This window comes from Podarcis cretensis (assembly GCF_951804945.1).
Source record: "Podarcis cretensis genome assembly, chromosome: 1".
NCBI lineage: Eukaryota > Metazoa > Chordata > Lepidosauria > Squamata > Lacertidae > Podarcis > Podarcis cretensis.
In genome coordinates, this window is record NC_137170.1 from 89,179,121 (window position 1) to 89,201,219 (window position 22,099).

The 22,099-nt window shown below is 44.1% G+C and overlaps 1 protein-coding gene across 20 annotated transcripts in view; it reads left to right on the top strand.

The window, feature by feature from the left end:
* TNS1 (tensin 1) overlaps positions 1-22,099 on the top strand; it is a 327,307-nt gene that overhangs the window by 228,913 nt on the left and 76,295 nt on the right. For all 20 annotated transcript variants that reach the window (XM_079968266.1, XM_079968280.1, XM_079968283.1 and 17 more), the window contains 9 exons: positions 814-936; positions 4,081-4,145; positions 5,364-5,447; positions 6,345-6,457; positions 8,720-8,780; positions 10,091-10,166; positions 11,562-11,691; positions 13,266-13,331; positions 14,210-14,326. In XM_079968266.1, coding sequence (XP_079824392.1) covers positions 814-936; positions 4,081-4,145; positions 5,364-5,447; positions 6,345-6,457; positions 8,720-8,780; positions 10,091-10,166; positions 11,562-11,691; positions 13,266-13,331; positions 14,210-14,326 — 835 coding nt within the window. The remainder of the gene's footprint in view (positions 1-813; positions 937-4,080; positions 4,146-5,363; positions 5,448-6,344; positions 6,458-8,719; positions 8,781-10,090; positions 10,167-11,561; positions 11,692-13,265; positions 13,332-14,209; positions 14,327-22,099) is intronic.

Genomic DNA, 22,099 nt, shown 5'->3' on the forward strand with positions numbered 1-22,099 from the left:
TGCAAGCTAGCATTTACTGTATATAAGCTTTCGATGGTGTTCAAAGTACTTCATCTATGCAATCTTTAGAACAACCCTGTACAGTAGGTCAATATTATTATCTCTCTGTTTCAGAGCAGGGTAGAAGCTGAGGCTGAGATAATAGTGGCTTGCCTTGTGAGCTCCTGGCAGAGGCATACAGATCCATACTGTAGGATGGCCAATTATTCCTCAATGCAGGTTGTTAGCATTGGCAGTTCTGTATGCAAAATATGGCCTTTGCAAAGTTTTGCTGGAAGCTCTTGAGATGTTCTTAAGGAATGTGCTCAGAGCTCCCCAACTTTCCATATAAACACAGGCTCAAAACTCTGTAAAGTGGATTATGCCATGAAGTACTAGGGGAATTTGTTGTCCTTTCATGCTGCCTCAGAATCTTGTGCCTGAATTGAGCTAGCCTCATCCTGCTTTATGGCCTTCAAAACTGGGATTTGTTGTTGTTGTTTAGTCGTTTAGTCGTGTCTGACTCTTCGTGACCCCATGGACCAGTGCACGCCAGACACTCCTGTCTTCCACTGCCTCCCGCAGTTTGGTCAAACTCATGTTTGTAGCTTCGAGAACACTGTCCAACCATCTCGTCCTCTGTCGTCCCCTTCTCCTTGTGCCCTCAATCTTTCCCAACATCAGGGTCTTTTCCAGGGAAAACTGGGATACCTTTGTTCAATAGCAACATCTAACCAAAAGTGTACCGAGGGAGGAATCTTCATCTTCTTTAACACTTTCCTTTCTTCTTTGTCTTCCTCTTGCTTGGAAACCTCTGCTCTCCTTCTTCCACAGGTGCTGGATTTCGGATGGCCTGACTTGCACACACCTGCCCTGGAGAAGATATGCAGCATCTGCAAGGCCATGGATACATGGCTCAATGCTGATCCTCACAATGTGGTGGTTCTGCATAATAAGGTGAGAGAGAAGCAAAGGAGTTTTCCCTGCAGAGTTTCTATGTGGTTCCCTCCTCTGCTTAGTTGGAAAGGACAGGATAGGTGGCTGTGTGAATGACAGCCATTTGTTTTTTACTTCTATGTGTGTGTGTGTTTTGGGGTGTGTGTGCGGGGGTTATTTGGTTGTTGTTTTTATTTTGATTATATACTTTGTGGTTTTATATTCTGATTTTGTTCTGTGACCCACCCTGAGACCTCCAGGTATAGGGCGGTATATAAATTCAGTAAATAACAACAACAACACCAACAACAACACCATTTGAACCTGGTATCTGAAACTTACCAGGGATGGTGCCCACCTGATTTCTAATGGGAAGGAATTCCCTAGAATTGGGCCTATTACATGGAAGGCATGAGTCCTCATTGCCATAATTTGTGCTTCTGGTCTATGGGAGACCATTAATATGCTCCCCCAGATCATCTCAGTGATTGGCTTAGGACACACAGGGTCAAGCAAGCCTTCAGGTATCCATTGCCTAACATTTGCAGGGGTTTTGTACATTAGTGCTACCTGACCTAGTAGCAGATGGGAAAGAAAGTCCACCTTCCCTTTAGCAAGCCTATGACCAACACACATGGCTGGACTGGCAATTGAATTTTATTTCTCCATGGCACACAGATCTCTCCTCCAGTGCCTCCCTGCCCTCATCATCTGTCTTTCTCTGCCTAATGGTAGGACCAACCCTGACGCTGCTGGTATTGCATTAATGATCATATTTGCATTGTTGTTATATTTGGACATTTTATCCCTTTCATTGCTTATGTATGAGGATGGAGAGTGTTGTTGCTTATAAAAGGACTCTTGCTATTTTGTTCAGATCATTAAACTTCAGTCAGAAATGCAAGCAGTGGAAAAAGGAAGCAGTTTTCTTCTATGCCTGTAATGGGAATCAGAAAGTATAACGGGTATAAAAGTATTGGGAGGATAGTATGGGAGTAAAGATGGGAGTTGGATGGGGATTAGGTATTTAGCAAGTTGTGAAAGGAGAAGGGAGCATATCTTTATAGATCACTAGACTTCTGTGATGAAAATGCATATGGATTTGATATGCATCAGATAACTGTGGAAGATTAATCAAATACCTTTTAGATTATAGTTTGGGGTTTCCTACTGCCTTTGGATTTCTGCTGTTGGTGGTGTAGTCCTTTGTTCTGAAATCTGCATGGAACCCCTTTGGAGAGATTGCTTGAGATTTTTGGAATGAGGTGCCATGAGTATGCTGATGACATCCAACTCTGATGGCCTTTTCAGATGTGATTTTCCTGGGTTTAAAAACCATAATTAAGCCATTGATCCCTTGATCCTGGTCAGTTTACATTGCAGTTTCACATCATGTCCAAAATGGGGAAATATGGCTTAATGCCAACTTATTAACCAGGATCTTAAAGCCAAATCAATCCAGCAAGGTTATTGTTTCCCCCAGGCCATTTGGGTGTTCAATGCAATTTATCCGCCACTTCAGTTTTTATTTCAATGCTTATTTCTGAGTTTTGGTCCCTTTTTATGTTTTTGCTGTATTGTATTGAATTGTGTTTTATGTTTTTATGCTGTAACCTGCTTTGGATTGATTAGAACAAACTCTGCGTGCAGTTTTAAGTACAACAGATAAAACAAAATAGACCCTGACAACAGATTCAGAGTCATACTAGATGCAACAGGGCAGCCATGCTTATTTGTGAATCTGCCCAGCTTGCTTATGGAGCAGGATTAGGGTGACGCCCATTTTAAAAATTGAAACAGAGTACATAGATGTTGGTGCTAACTTCTCCCCAATGTACTTCCTTGCCCTCCATTTCTTCACTGTTCAAGCTTCCAGCACTGGAGTTGAATTGAGAGAGAGAATTGTTTGAAGCACAGCTAGCTTATGTTGTACCCTCCAGGTCAGGGTGGTCCAATGCATGGCCCAAGGGCCCTCAGCAATATTTGACCCTTGTGCTGCCTTCCAGAGAGCTGCTGGGTTTTGGGAAAGAGGCGTGAGGGCTCTGATAGGGTCCTAGAGTCCACTCCTCCTTCCCAAAGCCTAGTTAGTGTTTCCCACCTTTGGAAAGGAGGTGGGAGGACTTTGGGACCCTGCCAGAGCCTTGCACCTCCTTCCAAAGCCTGGCATTTCCCTTACCTGGCTTTGGGAAGGCAGTGCAAGGGCTGGATTGGGTGGGGTGTCCCTGGGCTCCTTTGGGAGGAAGACTGGACTATAGATAGAAATAATAAACATAATACCCAATGGTTTCAGGGTGAAGTGGATAGGTATGCACAGATCTCCATTATTCACTGTACTACAGCAGCTTTCTCATTTTAAAATAGCTCCCTGGTTAGACTTGAGCAGTTTGTGCTTTGAGGTATGACAGTGGGTGCACCAGTTTCCTCTGAAAAGCCTTTTCTTCACAACGTGGAGATTGGGTTTATGAGAGGATGCTGCAAAATCAGAGCTCTCTAACGGCCTCTTAGATTCCCCACAGGTCAATTGGTGTCAAAGGGAACAGCGACACCTATTGACTGGCCTTTCCTTCCTGGTGGAAAATGCTTTGTAAGGAGTAATCGAGAGTGAAGCGGAATCAACCAGCCGGTTTCTCCCTGCCAGCCAACATAACCTTTGATTCTTTTAATTTCCAGTAATAGGCTGCCTGGTCTGAATGGAGCCTGCTCCTCTCAAAAGCCTGGACATATCAGTAGGACATTGTTCCATGGAATGCTTGAGAAATTAAACCTTTGCAAATGCCGATATGAATTGACCTGATTTGGACCTTCCGGACCAACATGTAGATTGGAACTTAATTGCCCACAGCCTTTCATGTTTCCTGAATGTTCTGACAAGAGTTCTTGGTGCAAAAATGTAGCAAGTTACATTTGCAAATGTGCACTTTGAGAGAAAACACATTTTTAAAATAGGTATTTAAATGCACCTTTTTGTGTGACTTTTTAAATAAAAAGAATGCAGAGTGATTGGAAATAAGTGTACATAGGCAAAACCGACATGGATGGGATATTGTTGTTCTATTCACTTTGGAGAGATCAGACTTTTTAGTGGAGATGGATAGCTGCTTTCTCTTTTACAAGACTTTCTTACTGGTCACTCTAAACCACTTGTTTTGCTTATGTCTTCTGCAGGGGAACAGAGGCCGGACAGGAGTAGTTATTGCTGCCTACATGCACTACAGCAACATTTCAGCCAGGTAAGAGAGCCTCATGCTGTGTTACAAGAGGGTGGTGAAGACCGTAGTTTTAGTGGTGAGACATAAAGTGGAAGAAGGAACAGGCTATTCTGGAGTCTCTGCAACTTTAGCATGTCTGTTTTGATCATAGCAGTCCAGAAAACGACCTTGGAATGTACTTTCCTGAAGCAAAGTCCCAGATCACCCATCCTAATACATGCACTCCAATCGTGCTCTTGTGCCACTTCAAAGCTGGTGGTGATTATAGAACTGTTCTATAGAACACAAAATACCTAATGGGAAATAGCTCTTGTCTGGCCATTCTTCTGTGAGTGGGAGAAGTTTCCCACAGCGCTTTGGCTTCTGGAGAAAGGCTTTCTGTTTGGTTTATATGGGAACGAAGGGCCCCAATGAAGCTTCCTGCTGGCCAATTCTCCAGGGAATGAGCTTGAAGGGAGGTGGCCAGAGAGAGTGACTGGAGGACAAGGCCAACAAAGAGGGATGAGAACATGCACTAGGGCCACTGAGTTGGGGTGCAGAAGCTTTGATCTTCTGGGTCACAATTTTTTTGGTCCCAGAGGGGTCAGTAAAAAGAAAAAAAGTTTGTTATAGTTAGGCTGATAACACATTTCCTGTTCTACAAGTTGAGGCAGAATCTCCAGTAAGTGACAGTATTATATATGTACTATACTAGAGAAAGAAACATAAATCTGTGATATATGCATTGCTCTACTGAGGATTGGCTTGTTGCATCAGTACTTCAATTGACTTATTGCATCAATACAGTCAATTGGCCAATGCAGTCAATTAACTTATTGATAGGATGCCTAGAAATGTCATCATTTTTCATTTGAAACAAAACATTTGGCAGCATGATAACCCATGCCATGCGTGTCTATTCAGAACCCCCACTGAATTCAATTGGATTTGTTCCCAGTTGGGTGTGTATAGGCAATGTTGTGCCCTCTTGATGTTATTGGGCTGCAGCTCCCATCAGCCCCACTCAGCATGGCCAATAGGCAAGGGTCAAAGGACTCCAGCCATAAATGGAGGACAGCATGTTAGCTGACCTGGGACTGCAGCCTGAAATCCCTATTGAAATTCCCTATATCAATTATTGGGGAAGAAAGAAGAAACCTCTTCTTACTTGGGGCCTCTCTTTTATTCCAGCTCAGCTACAAACTTTCCCCCCTTTCCCATGGAATATGTCTGTGCCAAACGCTTTTCTTTATTCCACAGTGCAGACCAAGCTCTGGACCGGTTTGCCATGAAGAGGTTCTATGAGGACAAGGTGATCCCGGTGGGGCAGCCATCGCAGAAGAGGTTAGTCTGGAGGGCAGGCTGGTGAGGGTTTTCCGCCTTCTATTGAGTGTGGGCTGTGAGCTTCATGGAAAAGACTGCTTTCGTTGTGAGACATTCAGAATGGGTGTCTTTATGGCTATCATAGGGTAGATATCAAAGCTCAGGATGTTTCTCATGTTGCAAAAAAACACTCTGTTTAGTGTTGAATTTCTGAAAGTAAGATACCTATTGGGCCTGCAGTGTATTTTCAGTCAGTTTCACTAGGTGGTGCTGGAGCCAGTCATGATGAGTCTTTGGTTTTTAATGGGCAAATGTTCCTCTGTCTTGTAGCCACTACCGACATCTCAGCATAAGCTCTCCTTTTTAAAGGGCGTTCCAGCATCAAAGTATGATCAAAATATGAACTTTGCATTACATAATATAAATACATTTTTCATGTCTGAAAACAGTTGCCTGCAAATAAAGGAACAGGGAATGAGTCGTTCTGCTGTAGACCCCTGAAATAAATCAGAACCAAGCCCAGAACTGCACTAGCAAGATTTGAAACCAAATGTAAATCTGGTTGGTACTCCAGAATATTAAGGCTAAAAAGAACCAAACTTGTGCCAACACCTGTCAGGCAGATTATTCAAAAACAGGCCCTATAGTGCCTAAAGCCAGGGAAGGCAACACACTAATTCCAGACAAGTTCTGCTGAGCAAAAATCTTTCATGCCAGCTTCTGAGATATCTTAAGAAAATCATGAAGCACATTTAAAAAACAAGCAGCTTTAGAGACTTGTGGCTGAAACCTTAGTATAAAGCACTATGAGAGAATAGTTTCACACTGTTTACAGAGGGCAACTTTTCTTTATTGAAGCATTAGTCTTTTAAGAGGCTCCAACTCACCTCCTGACTACTCTTGTGGTTTCTTCCCTAGGTATGTCCACTACTTCAGTGGTCTGCTGTCCGGCACCATCAAAATGAACAACAAGCCCCTCTTCTTGCATCATGTCATCATGCATGGCATTCCCAACTTTGAGTCTCAAGGAGGTAACTGGCCTTTTCCAACCCAGCCAACATCATGCAAACATAGCTGTCGTGAGGCTGAAAAATAACAATGTCAGTTAGTTGATGAGGAATCCCATAATTTGTAATTCTCACTACGGACTGACAGATACAGAAGAACAAAGTGACAGAATATTCAGTAGATAGAACAGACTGTGCCATTGTAGAATGCAGGGTCAGATCATGTTTTTTTAATGTACTTCTCCATTGCAAATTTCTTGCAAGCAGAAAGCCAAATCAAGGAAAGGGCACATTAGGAACCATTCTCCTTGACATGCTAGTTTTCTGTTTGCACGGATTTCTTTTTCTTCCTTTTTTATCTGGAGGAGGATTCAGAAGTGGTGTCCTACATGTCTACCTGAAGTTGTGCAGTTTGTTTTACCACCTTATACTGCAACACAATAGGGCCAGTCACAGCCACAACTGTCTTCCTTTAACCGATTGCTCTTGCTTTCAGCATCTTATTTTGGCAGCTTCTGTTGGTTTTATCACATGGAATTGGAGCAGATGTTCTCACATGTTCCAAGTCAGCTCAGATTCATCCACCTACTTGCAGTAAAATCCATTTTAACATCCTTGGGCCGAATGTTCTTGCAGTTATTCAATTCCAGCTCAGGATGTTTGATAAGAGCATAAGAACAACCCTGCTATGTAATTTCCAGTGTTCCCTCTACTTGTGTACCATGACCCTAAGACACTGCACAGCAGTGGAACAACAGTTTTGTGTCACCTTAATTTTTATTATGATATGAACTTGTATGAACTAGAACCTATGCATCAGATGCTTGAAATGTAACATTTACTTGGCAGGTATGTATATGCATATGGGGGAGGGATTGTAAGCAGTGAGATCAGAAGGAATTGGAATAGAAAACAGTGCAGATAGTGACAATTCAGTTAGAGCTAGAATGCCTGCAAGATCAGCACAGCTACTCTTTACAACAGCAGTTTTAGGTGATAAAACAATCCACTTGACAGAGACACGCTAATTAACATCTGTAGAGGGGAAGGAAAACATCAACTCTATTCAGATCCAAATGAACGGAGCTGAACTTCCAAAATCCATATCAGTCTAATACCTTTGTTAGGCCAACTAGAATGCCTCAAAACAGTATGCAAGCTTCTGACTTATCCAGATCTATTCATCAGCTCATGGTAAACAGAGTGGGGATAGAGAAGAGAATATATCTGATCACAGTCTTAAAGCAGAATGTGGGAGGCTGTATTGGAAGTTCAAATGAGGCTTTGTTAGCTGCTATACAGGTTTTAGGTTGCACCTGGAATTTTGTGGCAATTTGGTTGGCCTATTAAGGTATTCCTCTAATAAGGATTTTGGGCTTTTCCCCATGAGCCAACATGGTTATATTTTCTTATTGTGTAATTATTATTACAATTTCTGGTTTCTCCTAGTTACTTTGACTGCGCTGAACTTCCCCCCACCCCCCTGGCTGTTGCTTGTTTATATTGTTTTACTGTTTTTATTGCCCACCACTGATATCCTTAGGGAGAAAGAGTAAAAGGATGATGATGATGATGTCAGGCAGTTTCATGTTGGAGCCGCTTGTTTTTCAAGTACTCCCACTTTAAGATGAGTTGCAGAGTGTCCTGGCAGATTGAAATGTTACTGTACTGGGTTATATTGCTGTTTCGGATGCCAGATTTGTGTCCATTTATTCTTTAGCATAGGAACTGATACACACATGGTACCACAAGACTCTTCTTTGGTTTTGCTGCAACAGTCGTAAATCATCACAAGAGTGGCGTGATCCATTCTGTGACACCAAGGCCCAGCCTTCAGCCGTCTGGATCTACACCCAGCACTCTTTGATAACTTTGACACCCCCCCCCCTAATGTGAATGTGCTGGGCCTACAGATTGGGTGTATTATTTATCTGAATTTGGCTGTCTGACAGAAAGCTGCACTAGTTCTTTTGGTTTTCTGTCCTCTGGGCTTTAGGCACACAGCACACCTTTGCAATAGAGTGACCTGGGCAGGGGAAGTTAGTTCAGATACCTGAACCCCTTATGCCTCCAAATAAAGGAAGAGCCTGCTGTTTGTGCCGTGTTCTTTTCCAGGGCATCTGTCAGTGTCACAGACCAGGTCTTGTTGGCTGCAGGGTCACTGGAAAGCTCTCCTCCAGGCGAGACTGTTTGTCTTGGCCTCTTGCTGTTTGTTTTCCCTTCTCCAACTAATCTCCCTGACTAATGAAGGTCTTTTTCTCCCTTTCTCTGATTTATGTTTCTTAGGCTGCCGGCCCTTCCTCAAGATATACCAAGCTATGCAGCCTGTCTACACATCTGGAATCTAGTAAATATTGCCCTGGAGTTGGCACTTTTTTTTTGATTCCCAGCACTCATTTCCCCTCTGTTCCTTTCAGACCAATGGGGTGGGGACTCTGAATCTTGGGCAGAGGTGGGATCTGGGAGGGCTCTCATTGCACATCATTTGTGCTTTGCTCTAATCTGCCTTGCCAGGAACCTGCCAAGAACACCATAAAGGAGGGAGACAGTCCCTTCCCCAAAGACCTACTGAACTTCATAGGCATAGGAAAGGGGAGGAGAAGATATTACAGACATACTATCACCCATGAGAGCAGCATTTAAGACTCTCTGCATGTGACACTTAATTTTTCCTCCATGTGGGAAAAACATCATCTACTAAGCAGCCTTTGGTATGTCTACAGGGTTAAGCTGTTTTCAGCTCAGTATAACTTTTCTCCCAAGGAAGGTGGCAAATTGTTGTTCTATGAAACAGCTACAGGTCTTAATTTAAAAAAAACATGGCTACCTAGATGAGTTTTAACTGAGGGCTTACTTATATTAAATCATTTAAATATAAAAGTGCATATTTAATAAATCTACACTAAAACTTTAGATGTGTTTTATTCAAAAGGAAATTTGAGATGGAAAGAAAGGCAGTCTTCAGTACCTTCTTTTTTGTTTTCAAATCAACAAGTGTGTCATCCAGTTTCAACCTCACCCATTAAAATTTGTCCTGACTGATTTTTGACCTGCGAAAACTTTGGTTGATTCTTGTACTGACTGAATCTCTGGTTGCAGAGCAGCAGCAGCAGCAGCATTGAATGAGCTGAAAGAGTTCTGCAAACATTTGTCTAGACACATGCAGCAGTGTAGGGAAGGATTAGTACCTGTTTATGGGGTAGCAGCTTCCATATTAAGAAACTTCAGAAGTGGAAGTGCTGAGTAGATTCAGTAAAGGAGGTTAGGATTGTGCAAACAAGCCATGTTAAATTTTGGGACAAGATTTTGTGAAGATCATCTGGCATACAAGCTTTCTCATCAGCAATTTTATCACGGAAGGTCCTCAACCATGTCTTTGCTGATTGCTATATAGGTTGTCTTGCATAACTGACGTGTTCATAGTGCCGATCCCCTGTTCTAATCTCTCCAAATAAGACAGGAATGATAAGTGTGAGTGGCAAAGGAACTGTAGCCAACCAAGGCAGCCCCAAACTCACACTAGTTGGCTCTCCTCTGTTCTTCTGTCCCAATTTCCTGTTTAGATCTGCCCCGAGTAGATGAGGCTCCTATGTAGACCCAACTTTAGGGAACAGCATCCCAGCTGTCTATGCTTAACTTATTTCTTCTTCTTTGTAGCAACGTGCAGGGGGACAGTCAGACCAGCATCTGCATCACTATAGAGCCTGGACTACTCTTAAAGGGAGATATCTTGGTAAGAGTAAAACATAGTTGGGTCGTTTGTTTGCTTTGGTCCATTTTCTGCCATTGTGGGGCTTCGGCTCACTCAGTTAGCAAGGAATGAGAGAGAAGTTAGTTCTGTTCACATTTCAGTTCATGCTTCCTGAACCAATGAGGCTGCATACACACCATACATTTAAAGCACATTCCTCTCTTCACCAAAGAAACCTAGGAACTGTCGTTTACTACTCACAGAGCTACAAGTTCCAGCATCTTTATCAAACTCCAGTTCCCATAATTCTTTGTGCGTGCATGTGCTTTGAATATATGGTATATAGTGTGGGGACATGGGTGGCGCTGTGGTCTAAACCACTGAGCCTCTTGGGCTTGCTGATCGGAAGGTCGACAGTTTGAATCCCCATGATGGGGTGAGCTCCCGTTGCTGTTTCCCAGCTCCTGCCAACCTAGCAGTTCAAAAGCATGCCAGTGCAAGTAGATAAATAGGTACCACTGCGGCAGGAAGGTAAATGGCATTTTTGTGCACTTTGGCACTCGTCACAGTACTCTGTGTGCCAGAGGCGGTTTAGTCATGCTGGCTATATGACCCGGAAAACTGTCTGTGGACAAACGCTGGCTCCCTTGGCCTGAAAGCAAGATGAGTGCCGCAACCCCATAGTCACCTTTGACTGGACTTAACCGTCCAGGGGTGCTTTACCTTTTTTTTACCTTATATAGTGTGTACACAGCCTTAGCAAAATGAAACACAACTGTCCTTTGAAATTTGCATTTCTCCAAATTTTATGATACAATTCCTCCAACCAAAAACTACACCACTATGCATATATCAGTGAAAATAACATACAAAACATTATAGTAGGGCAGGCGTAGGCAAACTCGGCTCTCCAGATGTTTTGGGACTACAGCTCCCATCATTCCTGACCACTGGTCCTGTTAGCTAGGGTTGATGGGAGTTGTAGTCTCAAAACATCTGGAGGGCCGAGTTTGCCTATGCCTGTAGTAGGGGAAATTGCTTGCATAAAAATGTGTGTATTAGGAAAATGTGCATACAAACATGCATATACTGGGAGAGATGCACACAAAAATGCACACAATTTTGCATGCAGAATTTGTGAAGATTTTTTTGTTCTCAAATTGATGGAAAAATGGGGCAAACTGCATAAGGTTGAGAAAATTTGGAACTGACATGGACAGATTCATCCACCCCTACATGCAGCATTAGTAGGTGGTTCAGTTTTGGAGATGCCAGAATAGGATGCTGGAGACATGCACAGTCTGCAGGCCACAATCTGTTTACTCTGGGATACTGTGCAGTTGGTGTGGGGTGGAGAGAATTGTTTGTTTTCTGGCAGGTCCCCAAGCTTATGACTCTTCCTTTCCCTTCTCTTCACTGCTCGTCACCCGCTGACAGTTGAAATGCTATCACAAAGAGTTCCTTAGCCCAACTCGAGATGTGATCTTCCGAGTGCAATTCCACACCTGTGCCATTCATGACCTGGCCATTGTCTTCAATAAGGAGGACCTGGATGATGCCTTTAAAGGTAAGAACAATTGTATAAATGGGAATGAAGGGAAGCTGGCTTAGTAAGCAGAGGATCGAATCATAGAACTGTAGCATTGGAAGGGACCCTGAGGGTCATCTAATCCAACCCCCTGTAATGCAGGAATCTCAACTAAAGCATGCATGACAGGTGGCCACCCAACCCTTGCTTAAAAGCCTGCAATGAGTATAAGAATGTTGTTGTTTTGTGTGTTTTTTGTTTGGAGAGTGGTGCCCCCTTTCATGTAATGCAGCTTTCCTGTAGTTCCCCTCACTGTGGCACTTAAGAGTGTAAAGGAATATGCTGTTTATTTATAAAATTTATATACCACTTTTTAAAAAATGCAATGTACATAAAACCGCATGGAACAATTGCCAATGGGCACAGATAAAATCAGGGAAAACTTAAAAGCAAATACTAAAATCTAGATAGGCTTGTTTAACTAAATTAAAAAGTATGAGCAAGTGCCTAAAAGAGTAAACAAATTTTCCTGCCAGATGTTAACAGCAGAGAGTTCCAAAGGATAGATGCTGCCATGCTGAAAGACTAACTCCCAACAGATGTGAAACAAACGTTATATGGCACTTGTAAAAGTGGAAACTCTGCAGTTTGAAGCACTCACATAGGCACATGTGGGGCAAATCAATCTTTCAAGTGAACTGGACCCAAGCTGTTATTTTTGGTTTATGTTAGGATCAAATCATTTAGTTTGTTGGGCCACAGGTAGATTGAAGGATCTGTTGGTGACTGTAACTATTAACCTTCTCTGGAACTTGGCATTCTGTTCACTTACATTATTATCTCTTCCTTGATTTTGATTTGCTGGACTACGCTTCTATTGACCATCATGACATTACCCAAAGTAGTGCAAGAATCAGTTTGGAAGTGCATAAAAAAGATTCTGCCCCCCCCAGGCTTTACAGGCCAATTGAAATACCAGACAGATGAATTGACCTCCTGTCCTCATTCTGATTGTCCTGCCAGTGTGGTAGGCAGGGACCAGTGCTTGAGAGGGTCATGTGAGTGGCTCCTCCATGGCTGCCAGCCATTCCAAGAACAATTCCTCTTCAGTCTTACTTCCATCCAAAAGCCATCACCTTGGCTCCACTAGAAAAGAGGAGACTTCATTGTGCTTTATTCGTATAGTGCCAATGCACGTTTCAAGAGGGTGAGCTGCCCGGTGGTGTGTGAGACAGTTGTTGGCTGTGATAAGAGTGGTCTTCACCAAGAGGTGCAGGGGATGGGAAGAAATGTCATAGCACACCCTCATTAGAGCCAAAGCTGTGCAGATATTGTCTCATGGTGAACTGTCCTTTGAAGGAATGTAGCTAGATGAACTGAGAAAAACACAGATTATTCATAGTAGTCATAGCCATGAGGATGGGCAACTTGTTCGTGTGAGACCCCAGGGTATCTAGACAGTGAAGCAACAATCCCTGTTGGCATATCCCTAACAGATCCCCACTGAATTCAGCTTCCCTAGCAGTCATGGTATTGCCCCAGTTTATATGTCCTCAGTCAGTATAGACAGCTAGATATACCTGAATATCCTTTGGTCTTCTTGTTCATTGCAGACGAGCGGTTTCCAGAGTATGGGAAGGTGGAGTTTGTGTTCTCCTATGGACCTGAGAAGATTCAAGGTACTGTGTTTTCTAATCACCAACCTCTGGTACCTACTGCTCCCATTCTCTGCTTCCTCCCCATTGCCAGGCCCTACAGATCTGTGTATGGAGCTCTCAGCCTGATTCCTTCACAGCTTGGCCATTCTTTGCTGATAGGGCAGGTAACCTTGCGTTGGGACTTCCCCTTTACCTTTGTCACTGCTGCTGGTGGGCAGAGGGTGCTTCAGTTCACCAGCACCATCATAACTAAGAGCCAGCTGCTGATCCAGTTGAGCCACCTGGTCCTGCTTTTCCTTACAAGCCGACACCTTCTTTCCCCTTTCATGCCTGCCTAGTTCATTGAGGCTTCATCCATGGCATTCCCAAATGTCTGCAGTGGACTCTTCTGGAAATAAAATCTTCCAGATCCATCTTAGGTCCTTGCTTGAGTGGCAGTTCACTTGGTCTTATACTCAGTCAGACCATTAGTTTGTCTAGCTTAGTATTGTCCACACCTGGAGTACAGTAGCTCTCCAGACTGAGGTTTTCCCCAGCCCTGCCTGGAGATGCTGGGGATTAAATTTGGGATTTTCTGCATGTGGATCAGATGTTCTGCCACTGAGCTACAGCCATGCTTGTCCTCAGGCTCTTCCATAGGTGCCCACCCCACCTGCAGCCTCTAACCTTGTGCTGCTCCCCTCTCTCTACCCTTTGATTCCTAACTGTGACACAGTTCTGGGTTTTCCTTGCATCATCTGTCTTCTACAGGTTCTGTTTCCCCTTTGTCTTGCTCCCTCTGTCTCTTCCCTTCTTCTTATCTTTTCCTTACCACATTGCTGGCTTCTTCTGTGACTGGGCATTCACTGGAAGGTGTCGGCCAGCTCTGTTGCTGAAACTGTGCTGTCCTTCCTCTGCAGGCATGGAGCATCTCGAGAATGGCCCCAGCGTCTCAGTGGACTACAACACCTCTGACCCGCTCATCCGCCGGGACTCCTATGAAAACTTCAACATGCGTCGTGAAGACAGCATGGAGGGTAGGTGCCTCAGACTCCCATTGTACACACCCTAGCTCACGGGTACTGACGTGCTTGTGTGCCACCTGGTAAATGCCAGCTCAGTGAAAGCAAGCATTTTTTTGGCCTATTACTAGGGATAAACTTTCTGGAGGGCATGAGATAAAGCCTAGCATCATCTTACACTTCAGCGTTGTGATCCAAGTCTTAAATTGATGGATGTGCTTCCTTTGGTGCCCTTCAGATAGTGATATGTATAGCTCCCATCAGCATTCCTCCACTATTTTCAAATAACATTTTAGGACAATGCACATGATTGTATGCATCTGTGAAGTGCTTCTTGAGACTTTTCATGCAAAAAAGGGGAACTCTGGAAACTTATCAGAAAAAGACTTCATGGTTCACTAGCATTTATGCAGCACAATCAGTTCAGGTGGGGCTATGTTGCTCTTCTGGCTTCCCAATGCCACTGCCCCTTACATTGAGGTGGAGTGGCAAGGCAGTGGGGAACGTGGCACAGAGCAGGAGCAGTGGTGGAGCCCACTTGATGCTTCACCTGCACCATGCTAAGCTCCCTATTGCCTCGTCCTTCTGCCTCTTGGTAAGCAGCAGCAATGTGCAGTGCTAGGAAGCACTAGCTGCTACTGAATCCACATGTTATTTTAAAAAACAGAAGCAAGAAGCAGGCCTCTGCTCCAAGGAGCTTACAGTCCAGATCTGGCACTGGAACAGGGACTGAGGGAGAGACAAGGGAAACAAATCAATACTGAGAGGGAAGGAACGGGAGATGCTAGTGCAACAAGAGCTAGCTTTCATGCTCTTTGTTTAAAACAAGGTCTGAGTCAAGCAGGGGATCACAATCCTTACACAGGGTCTAATTGGCATTCCACCCCCCCCCCTTCTAGTATTCTTATCCCAAAGCATTTCTGCTTTCAGTCTTTGAATGGGAGTTCTTGAAAACCAAACCTCGATGTTATAATGTCTGTGCAGTTTCCACTTCAAGCCCTCTCCCATATTGTGACCACACTTTTGAAGGAGCACAGTTTCTTCACTTAGATGCCAGAACTGGATGGTAGCCTTCCTACTTACTAGTCTGAAAGGGGGAGTGTCTGTGTGGGGTTGGTCGACTGGTTGTGGAATGACACAAAAGGGATGGGGAAGAGTTAACAAGTATACAGATGGGCAACATACTACAACATTGCGTTTAGGTAGCTGCAAAAATGTATGTCAGGGACTTTTTGAAACAGGGTAGGCAGCGGGATATTCCACTGCTGAGCATATGACACAGAAGTTGATACATTAGGCTGTCTTTTTTAGAAACTTTGTTTTGTGCAGCTCTCTGGTATGGAATGATTCCAATAGTGGCAGTGTAAGTAAAGCTCCATAAGGATTAAATACTTTCTGAAATGGCAATAGCTGCTCAACAAAGATGATCAGTGGACTGCCAACTTCATGCTCAGGATCTCCCTAAATCTCAGTCTGTTAGATGCTTGGGAATGAATGGCTTTGGGTGAATGGCTGTATTGTATGTGCTTTTGAGGGGTGGGGAGGGGGAGAATTACTCTAAAACACACTTTGGGAACAGGACAATGGGTTGAATAAACCACTGTTCTGACCATAACTACCCAAAGCTGTACAGCAAGACTGTGGCAGAACAGGTAAAAAGGGGAGGAGGCTTTTTCCTGCAGCCCTATTGAAAACCAAGTGTTAGTTACAGCAGTGTGAACCAATGTATGCAACATTTTCACATGGTGATGCATAAATCGGTTTTGTTTAAAAGTGGCTTGTGATATGAAAGCAAAGCCTACATTTTCCCTCTTTTGCTTCCTGTTACACATTAGCAGCACTCACAATACGCGGCTCAGAAAGTGCTTTTAGTGTCGCGTCTGGAATTTCCCCTTAGTGGGCAAAAATTGGTTTGATTTATAAGGAAGCAATTGCTAATGCAAGTAGCCACTGTAAATGCTTCTTTTAGTCAGGCAGACATTTGCCTTGACCTCTGCATCCAACTGAATTAAATTGGCTTGAGATCATCTGCCGCTTGCTCCTTTTCCAGATGAATCCCATGATGACACCAAAAGGGTGGGTTCCTTTTCCTAGGGCCAGTTTCCACTGAGGTCACTCGACAAACTTGGCAACGGTGTTTTATTTTGCCTTGGGTTTCCTCCGCCCCAGTTGCTAAGTCATGGTCACTCCTATCCTTGCCCACATGCCTAGCACAGATTGTCATGGGCAGCCTGCCTCAGAGCCAGTGTACGAAGAGGAATGGGGAGAGGTGGGAACAGATGCATTTTCTGGATGGCCTGAAGGTCACGTGCAGTAAGCAGGCCCTGCCCAAGAAACAGATGGCATGGATGTTTGCGAAGTGCCCGACTGATGTCTGCGGAGTCTCTCACCCAAGTCCTCAGGCTGAGTGATAGGTTAGTGATAGGTTCCATAGAGACAGGATGCTTCAGCTGCCTGAGAGTGAGAGCGAGTGCTGCAGCTACTGATGAGCTGGCTGGAATGGCATGGCTTCCCTCCCATCCTTGCTGGCTATGGAGAAACGTCTGGATTCCTGCCTGAGAGAGAAAGCTGGGCAAATGGGCTCACAAACTTGAACACATGGTGGGCATACTGGGTAGTTCAGCTTGAGCTCACCCATGCTGCTCCTAGAACGGGCTGCGATCGTGACTAGTTTCTCAGAAGACAGTGATTTGGCATTTACATTTGGATGGGCAGAAATAAGTCCCTACCCACCAGAACTGTGGAGAGTTGTTGTTCTTTGCTTATCATCTCTGAGGAAAAAAATAGGGTTGAGTGTTCATTGTGTATAACTAAGCAGCAGAGATGAGACCTTGTTGTGTGCACAGGGGTGGGGTGGACAGGGCTGTTGGAGAATTCTGACGAAGAAGGAAAGAGAAGCAGAAATGGCTGAGGTTTGTTTATCCATCCCATGTTCAGAACAGAAAACAATCCAGAGAGTGCAACTGGTATTTGCTGCTGCTGTTGCTTTCTTTCCTCAAATGATATATTATTGATTACTTCCCCTCCATTTGCATTGATCCCCCCTTGCATTGAAATGAATGGAGTGCAATAACATACAGTAATGGCAATGTAACTTATGTAATTAATTGTGTAAATAATGTGATTTTGCCACAGTGGGCAGCAAGATGAAAAATGTAGTCTTTGGTGGAAGATGAACTGCAGCAGAATGGGAACAATGCTGCATGTGACTTTAAAACCAGCAATGTTTGGCTTCTGCTTATCTCACCCAGCAAAAGCCTATTGTCATTAATTTTATTGAGTGATGAATAAGGTGGATGATTCTATGGCCTGAATATTTTCAGTATATAAGGATACCCGTTGGATGCTGTTCCAGAGAATCAGAGACTCTGTAGCTTCTTTTGCATGTGCCAGTTTATTGTGGGGTGGAGGGAAGAGTTTTGAGGAATGTTGTAAAATCACCACAATTACCAGCCAAGCAGAAAATTGGATCAACTTTGGGAAATGTAGTGATTTATATTGGCCTCTGTGGTCTGTTTGGCCCCGGATGTAATTTATTGAATCCTAAAATTATCTGTTTATGCTTGGAGTTACTATTTTTTATTGGGAGTGTGTATGTTGCTCACCCTCCCATTCAGGTTTAAGAATGGTGCTGAGGAGATGAAAATATTTTCTCCTGGAAAATAATATCATAGACAGATATTCTTTTCTCACAGAGCTCTTGCATGCATATCCCCAGTGAATGTCAGAAGGGGCATCTGATCCACATGATCCACTGTGGTTGTGGATCACCATTCTGTGCTGAGATGATGGGAACTCAATGCGTATAACAAAGGAACCCCTTGAGCCCACTAGCAATTGTGTTGGCATTGACAATGCCTAGCCAATCCCCCCACTATCCAATTCCATATCAAGGGGGTAAATGTTGGTATGTTTTGTTTTGCTTTGTACTTTAGTAGTCTGTCTTCCTTACTTGAACCAACTAGTTGCATATCGCTGAAAAGTTCCTTATTGTAGAACCCTTTTTGACCTGCTTTATCTAGACTTCATGGTACACTATGAGCCTGGAGATTTAGGCCAGGGGTAGAGGAAACCTGTGGCCTTTCAGATATTGCCAGACTCCACCTTCCATCATTCCTGACTCTTAGCCAGGCTGGTTGGAGCTGGTGATAATATCTGGAGTCCAACAACATCTGAAGGGCCACAGGGACCACACCCCTTTATAAAGTCTCAAGTGATAAGGGTGATAAATGCTGAGGATTATGCTTCATAGCCTGGTAGCTTAGGATAGCTGTTGAGATGGACACAGACAGTTCTGACTTCTGCCTCTTAACTGTAAAGCAAGAACTGCTGCATCAGATCTCTCCTTCTCAAACTCCCACCTCTTCCTGACAGTCCCTTCCTCTCCATACTGTGTAGGCACTGAGTTGTATTATCCATGATGGAAGCAGAGCCCCTCAACCTCCTTTGTCTGTTTGATTTTGTAGAAATGTGAAAAGTGTTTAGCAGAGCTCTGACTACTTACAGCTTTTGTGCTTAAATAGTTTTTTAGATGCAGTTTAACTGAAAACGGAATGTTCACATGCAATCAAATATTTCATTGGGCAGAACAAGGATAGGTTGTTTTGGGGATAATCTATCTATGTAGGGACCCAAGTATTAATAGAAACTGTTCCCAGCCTTTGGAAAATGCCAGCCCATTTGCAGAATTGTCTCCAACTAATGCACTGTCTCCAACTAATGGATGTGCAATATAAATTTTCAGGCATGGAGAAACAGCAAGGCCTATTATATGCATCTGTGCTGCACAGTCCCCACAATATCACCCTGGAATGTTCCTAAGCTTCACTGCCCATCTTCCATGTAGAACCCCATTCCATTTCCTTGTAAGGGTAGCAAAGGTTTCCATTTCTGGAGTCATTAGCATTCAAAGCACTTCATCCCATGTGCAAGGAAACATTAATGATAATGGATGGGTTGTGAAAATCTCAAAGGAGTCCTTGCTTCATCTTTGGTATTTATGGCTTCCCCCTGCTTGTCACGCATCCTGTAGTTTCAGAAAGTGGAAGGAGGGAACTGGGATTGCATTTGCTAATGCTGAGCCTTTCATTGTTGGCCAAAGTCCCTGCGTGGCAGCCACATGGAACATACTCAGGTGAATTGAGCCAAAAATCTGTTCAGGAAGGCTTGGCTCATCTTCCAGTTGGGTTTGGTATTCAGAATTGTTCTTGCTCCTCTCTCCTCCCCCACTCCCCTTTTTCTCACAGCTGGAGAACTTCTACTTCATACCTCAAGAAGTTCTTCATTTTGAAAAAAATTGAAAGGAGAGAACAGGATTTCCTCTCTGCAGTAAGCCTATACCCATCTACCTTAGATCTAGGCTAGCATTGCCATAGCAGTATCATTGTTAGGGAAGCTAACAGTGCATAGATTCAGGTTGCACTTTAGAGTAGGCAGGATAGAATTGTACCTGTCAGAACAGGAGTGAGGAACCCTGTTCAGCCAGAGAGCCACATTCCCTTATGGGCAGCCTTTCAAGGGCCACATGCCAGGGGTGGGCAAAGCCAGAGAAAAAAGTGGGCAGAAGAAAGAATGTGAATTTTATTTTTGTACATTAGGTTAATTTCTACTCACACTCACACAACCCTCTCTAAGCTCCATCCAGACCAGTGAGAGGTGTCAAGGACACATTCCAGCCAGGCCAAAATACTCAAGGAGGATGCGAAGCCAGTGAGGGGTGTGGCCTGGGAAAAGGGGGGGCAGATGGGCAGAGTTCTGAGGGTTAAATAGAGAGGCCCAAAGGGCTGGGTTTGTCCCATGGGCATGAGGTGACTCACCTGTACATAACCCTGCAGAAACTAACTGCATGATGATCTGCTCACCACTTTTGGCTGAAGAGGTCAGTGGCAGGAGAACAATGACCATTAATTTCTGCCTAGGGATAGAAGCGCTTTCCGGTTGCAGGAAATTTCACTTCAGGTAATCTCCCTCAAAGCCCCCATCCTCCAAAGTATTTGGTTGTTCTTGCTGCAATATGTTTTTGTTATCTGGCTGTAGGCTGCCCAGATGTGCTTTGGTGCAAAGTGGCAGGGTATAAATATTGAAATAAACAAATTTTAAATCATCAGTTGTGATACTTGTAATTCCCCAGGTCAATTCCATGAGCAGATGCCCATGCAAGTTTGTGCTTGGGTTACCGAAAGTCTCAGTACTTTACTTTATTTTACTTTGCTTACTTTCTTTCCATCTGGGACTTCCCTCCCTGTTCTCAACATCTCCTTTTTCCGTAACATGGGAGGTGAGAGGGATAGGATGAGAGAAATGGTCAAGTTTTCTCTTCATACACTACAAGCAAGCACAAAGAGCAGGAAGTGCAAATCTACTACTGCTTCCTGTTGCCCATTTATTAAGTAATGTCTGAAGTACTCCAGGATATATAGAGATACAAGCTGGGATGTAGGCAGATATTTGTTCAGTCTGCTTTTATCAGCTGTTGTAGCAGAGTGACAAAGGGCCAGGTGTGCAATGTATTTGCATGCATCCTGTTAATTTAAGGGGGGGGTGTTGAGGAACACACAACCAAACCCTTTGGGAATTCTGTCTAGCTGGAGTTTTTGTCAGAAAGAAGGGAAAAAACCATTGCCAGCACAGAGCGGTAGGTGGGTGGGACTGGAACGAAGGCAGAATATTCCTTATTTACAGTTTTTCTTGCCATATTTGGCGATGGAGCTGCATGCAGAGTTTCTGGCACAGCAATAATAAGTGTGTGCCTAGTGGTCAGGAGAAGCTGGCATGAAGTTGAGGATGTCAGAGCAAGGCGGGACAGATGGTAGCTTCATCGCCAGAATGCTAACACGAGAGACACAGACAGAGAGGGATGGGAGGTTTCTCCAGACAATGATGGTTCAGTTCTCAGTGATGTGCAAGATCTTCCTTTTCAAGGGGGTGGGGGGGTAGATAAATAAGAAAAAGACTCTAATTCCCTTCTTGCCTGCCACAAGAAAAGTATGCCAGTTGGTTGCTAGAGCAGCTTCCTTCTTTTGTAAAGTAGCTGGGGATGTTGTGTCGCAGTCTGGATTTGATCTTTTATTAACTGGATTAACAGATGTAGTAGGTAAGGAGCCAGCTACACAGTTGAAATGGCTGAGCTGTTGATCTTGGATGGTCATGTGAGCACATCTAAAGTTTACTCCCTCATCACCACCCCCCACCAGGCTGGCTGCCTGTCCTGCCACTTGCTGGATGAAGACCTTGACTTACGGTTTCTGCCGTGGCATGGGTTCAATGGCATAGCAGGTGGTATGCATGGCTAAGCAAGAGAAGATTGGGAGGGTTGGACTAGATGACCCTCTGGATCCCTCTCAACTCTACAATTTTATGATTTTACGTTGATCCAACAAACGAGCCACCCCCTGCCCTTTTTAAAGAGTAGAGCAGGTACCACTTTAGTGCAGCAAGCAAGAGGCATCTTTGGACTGGGCGAGCAAATGGGCACTCCTTCAAGAGGCTAGCAATTGAGCAGTCTCTTTATACCATCATTTGGCACCTTCTCTGCGAGTGCAGACTCCTGGGCAGGAGGATGGTTCCTGCATGGAAGGGGGCTGGTCGGAAGCATCTGATGACACAAGGGTGGGTACCTGCTCTGACAACCTACCTGGTCCTTCCCTGGGATCCAACTCTGCACCTGTGGCTTCCTCCTTGGTTGACTCCAAGGGTTCTGTCTTGGGCCCGGTCTTATTCAACATCTTTATCAACGACTTGGATGATGGACTCAAGGGCATTCTGATCAAATTTGCAGATGACACCAAA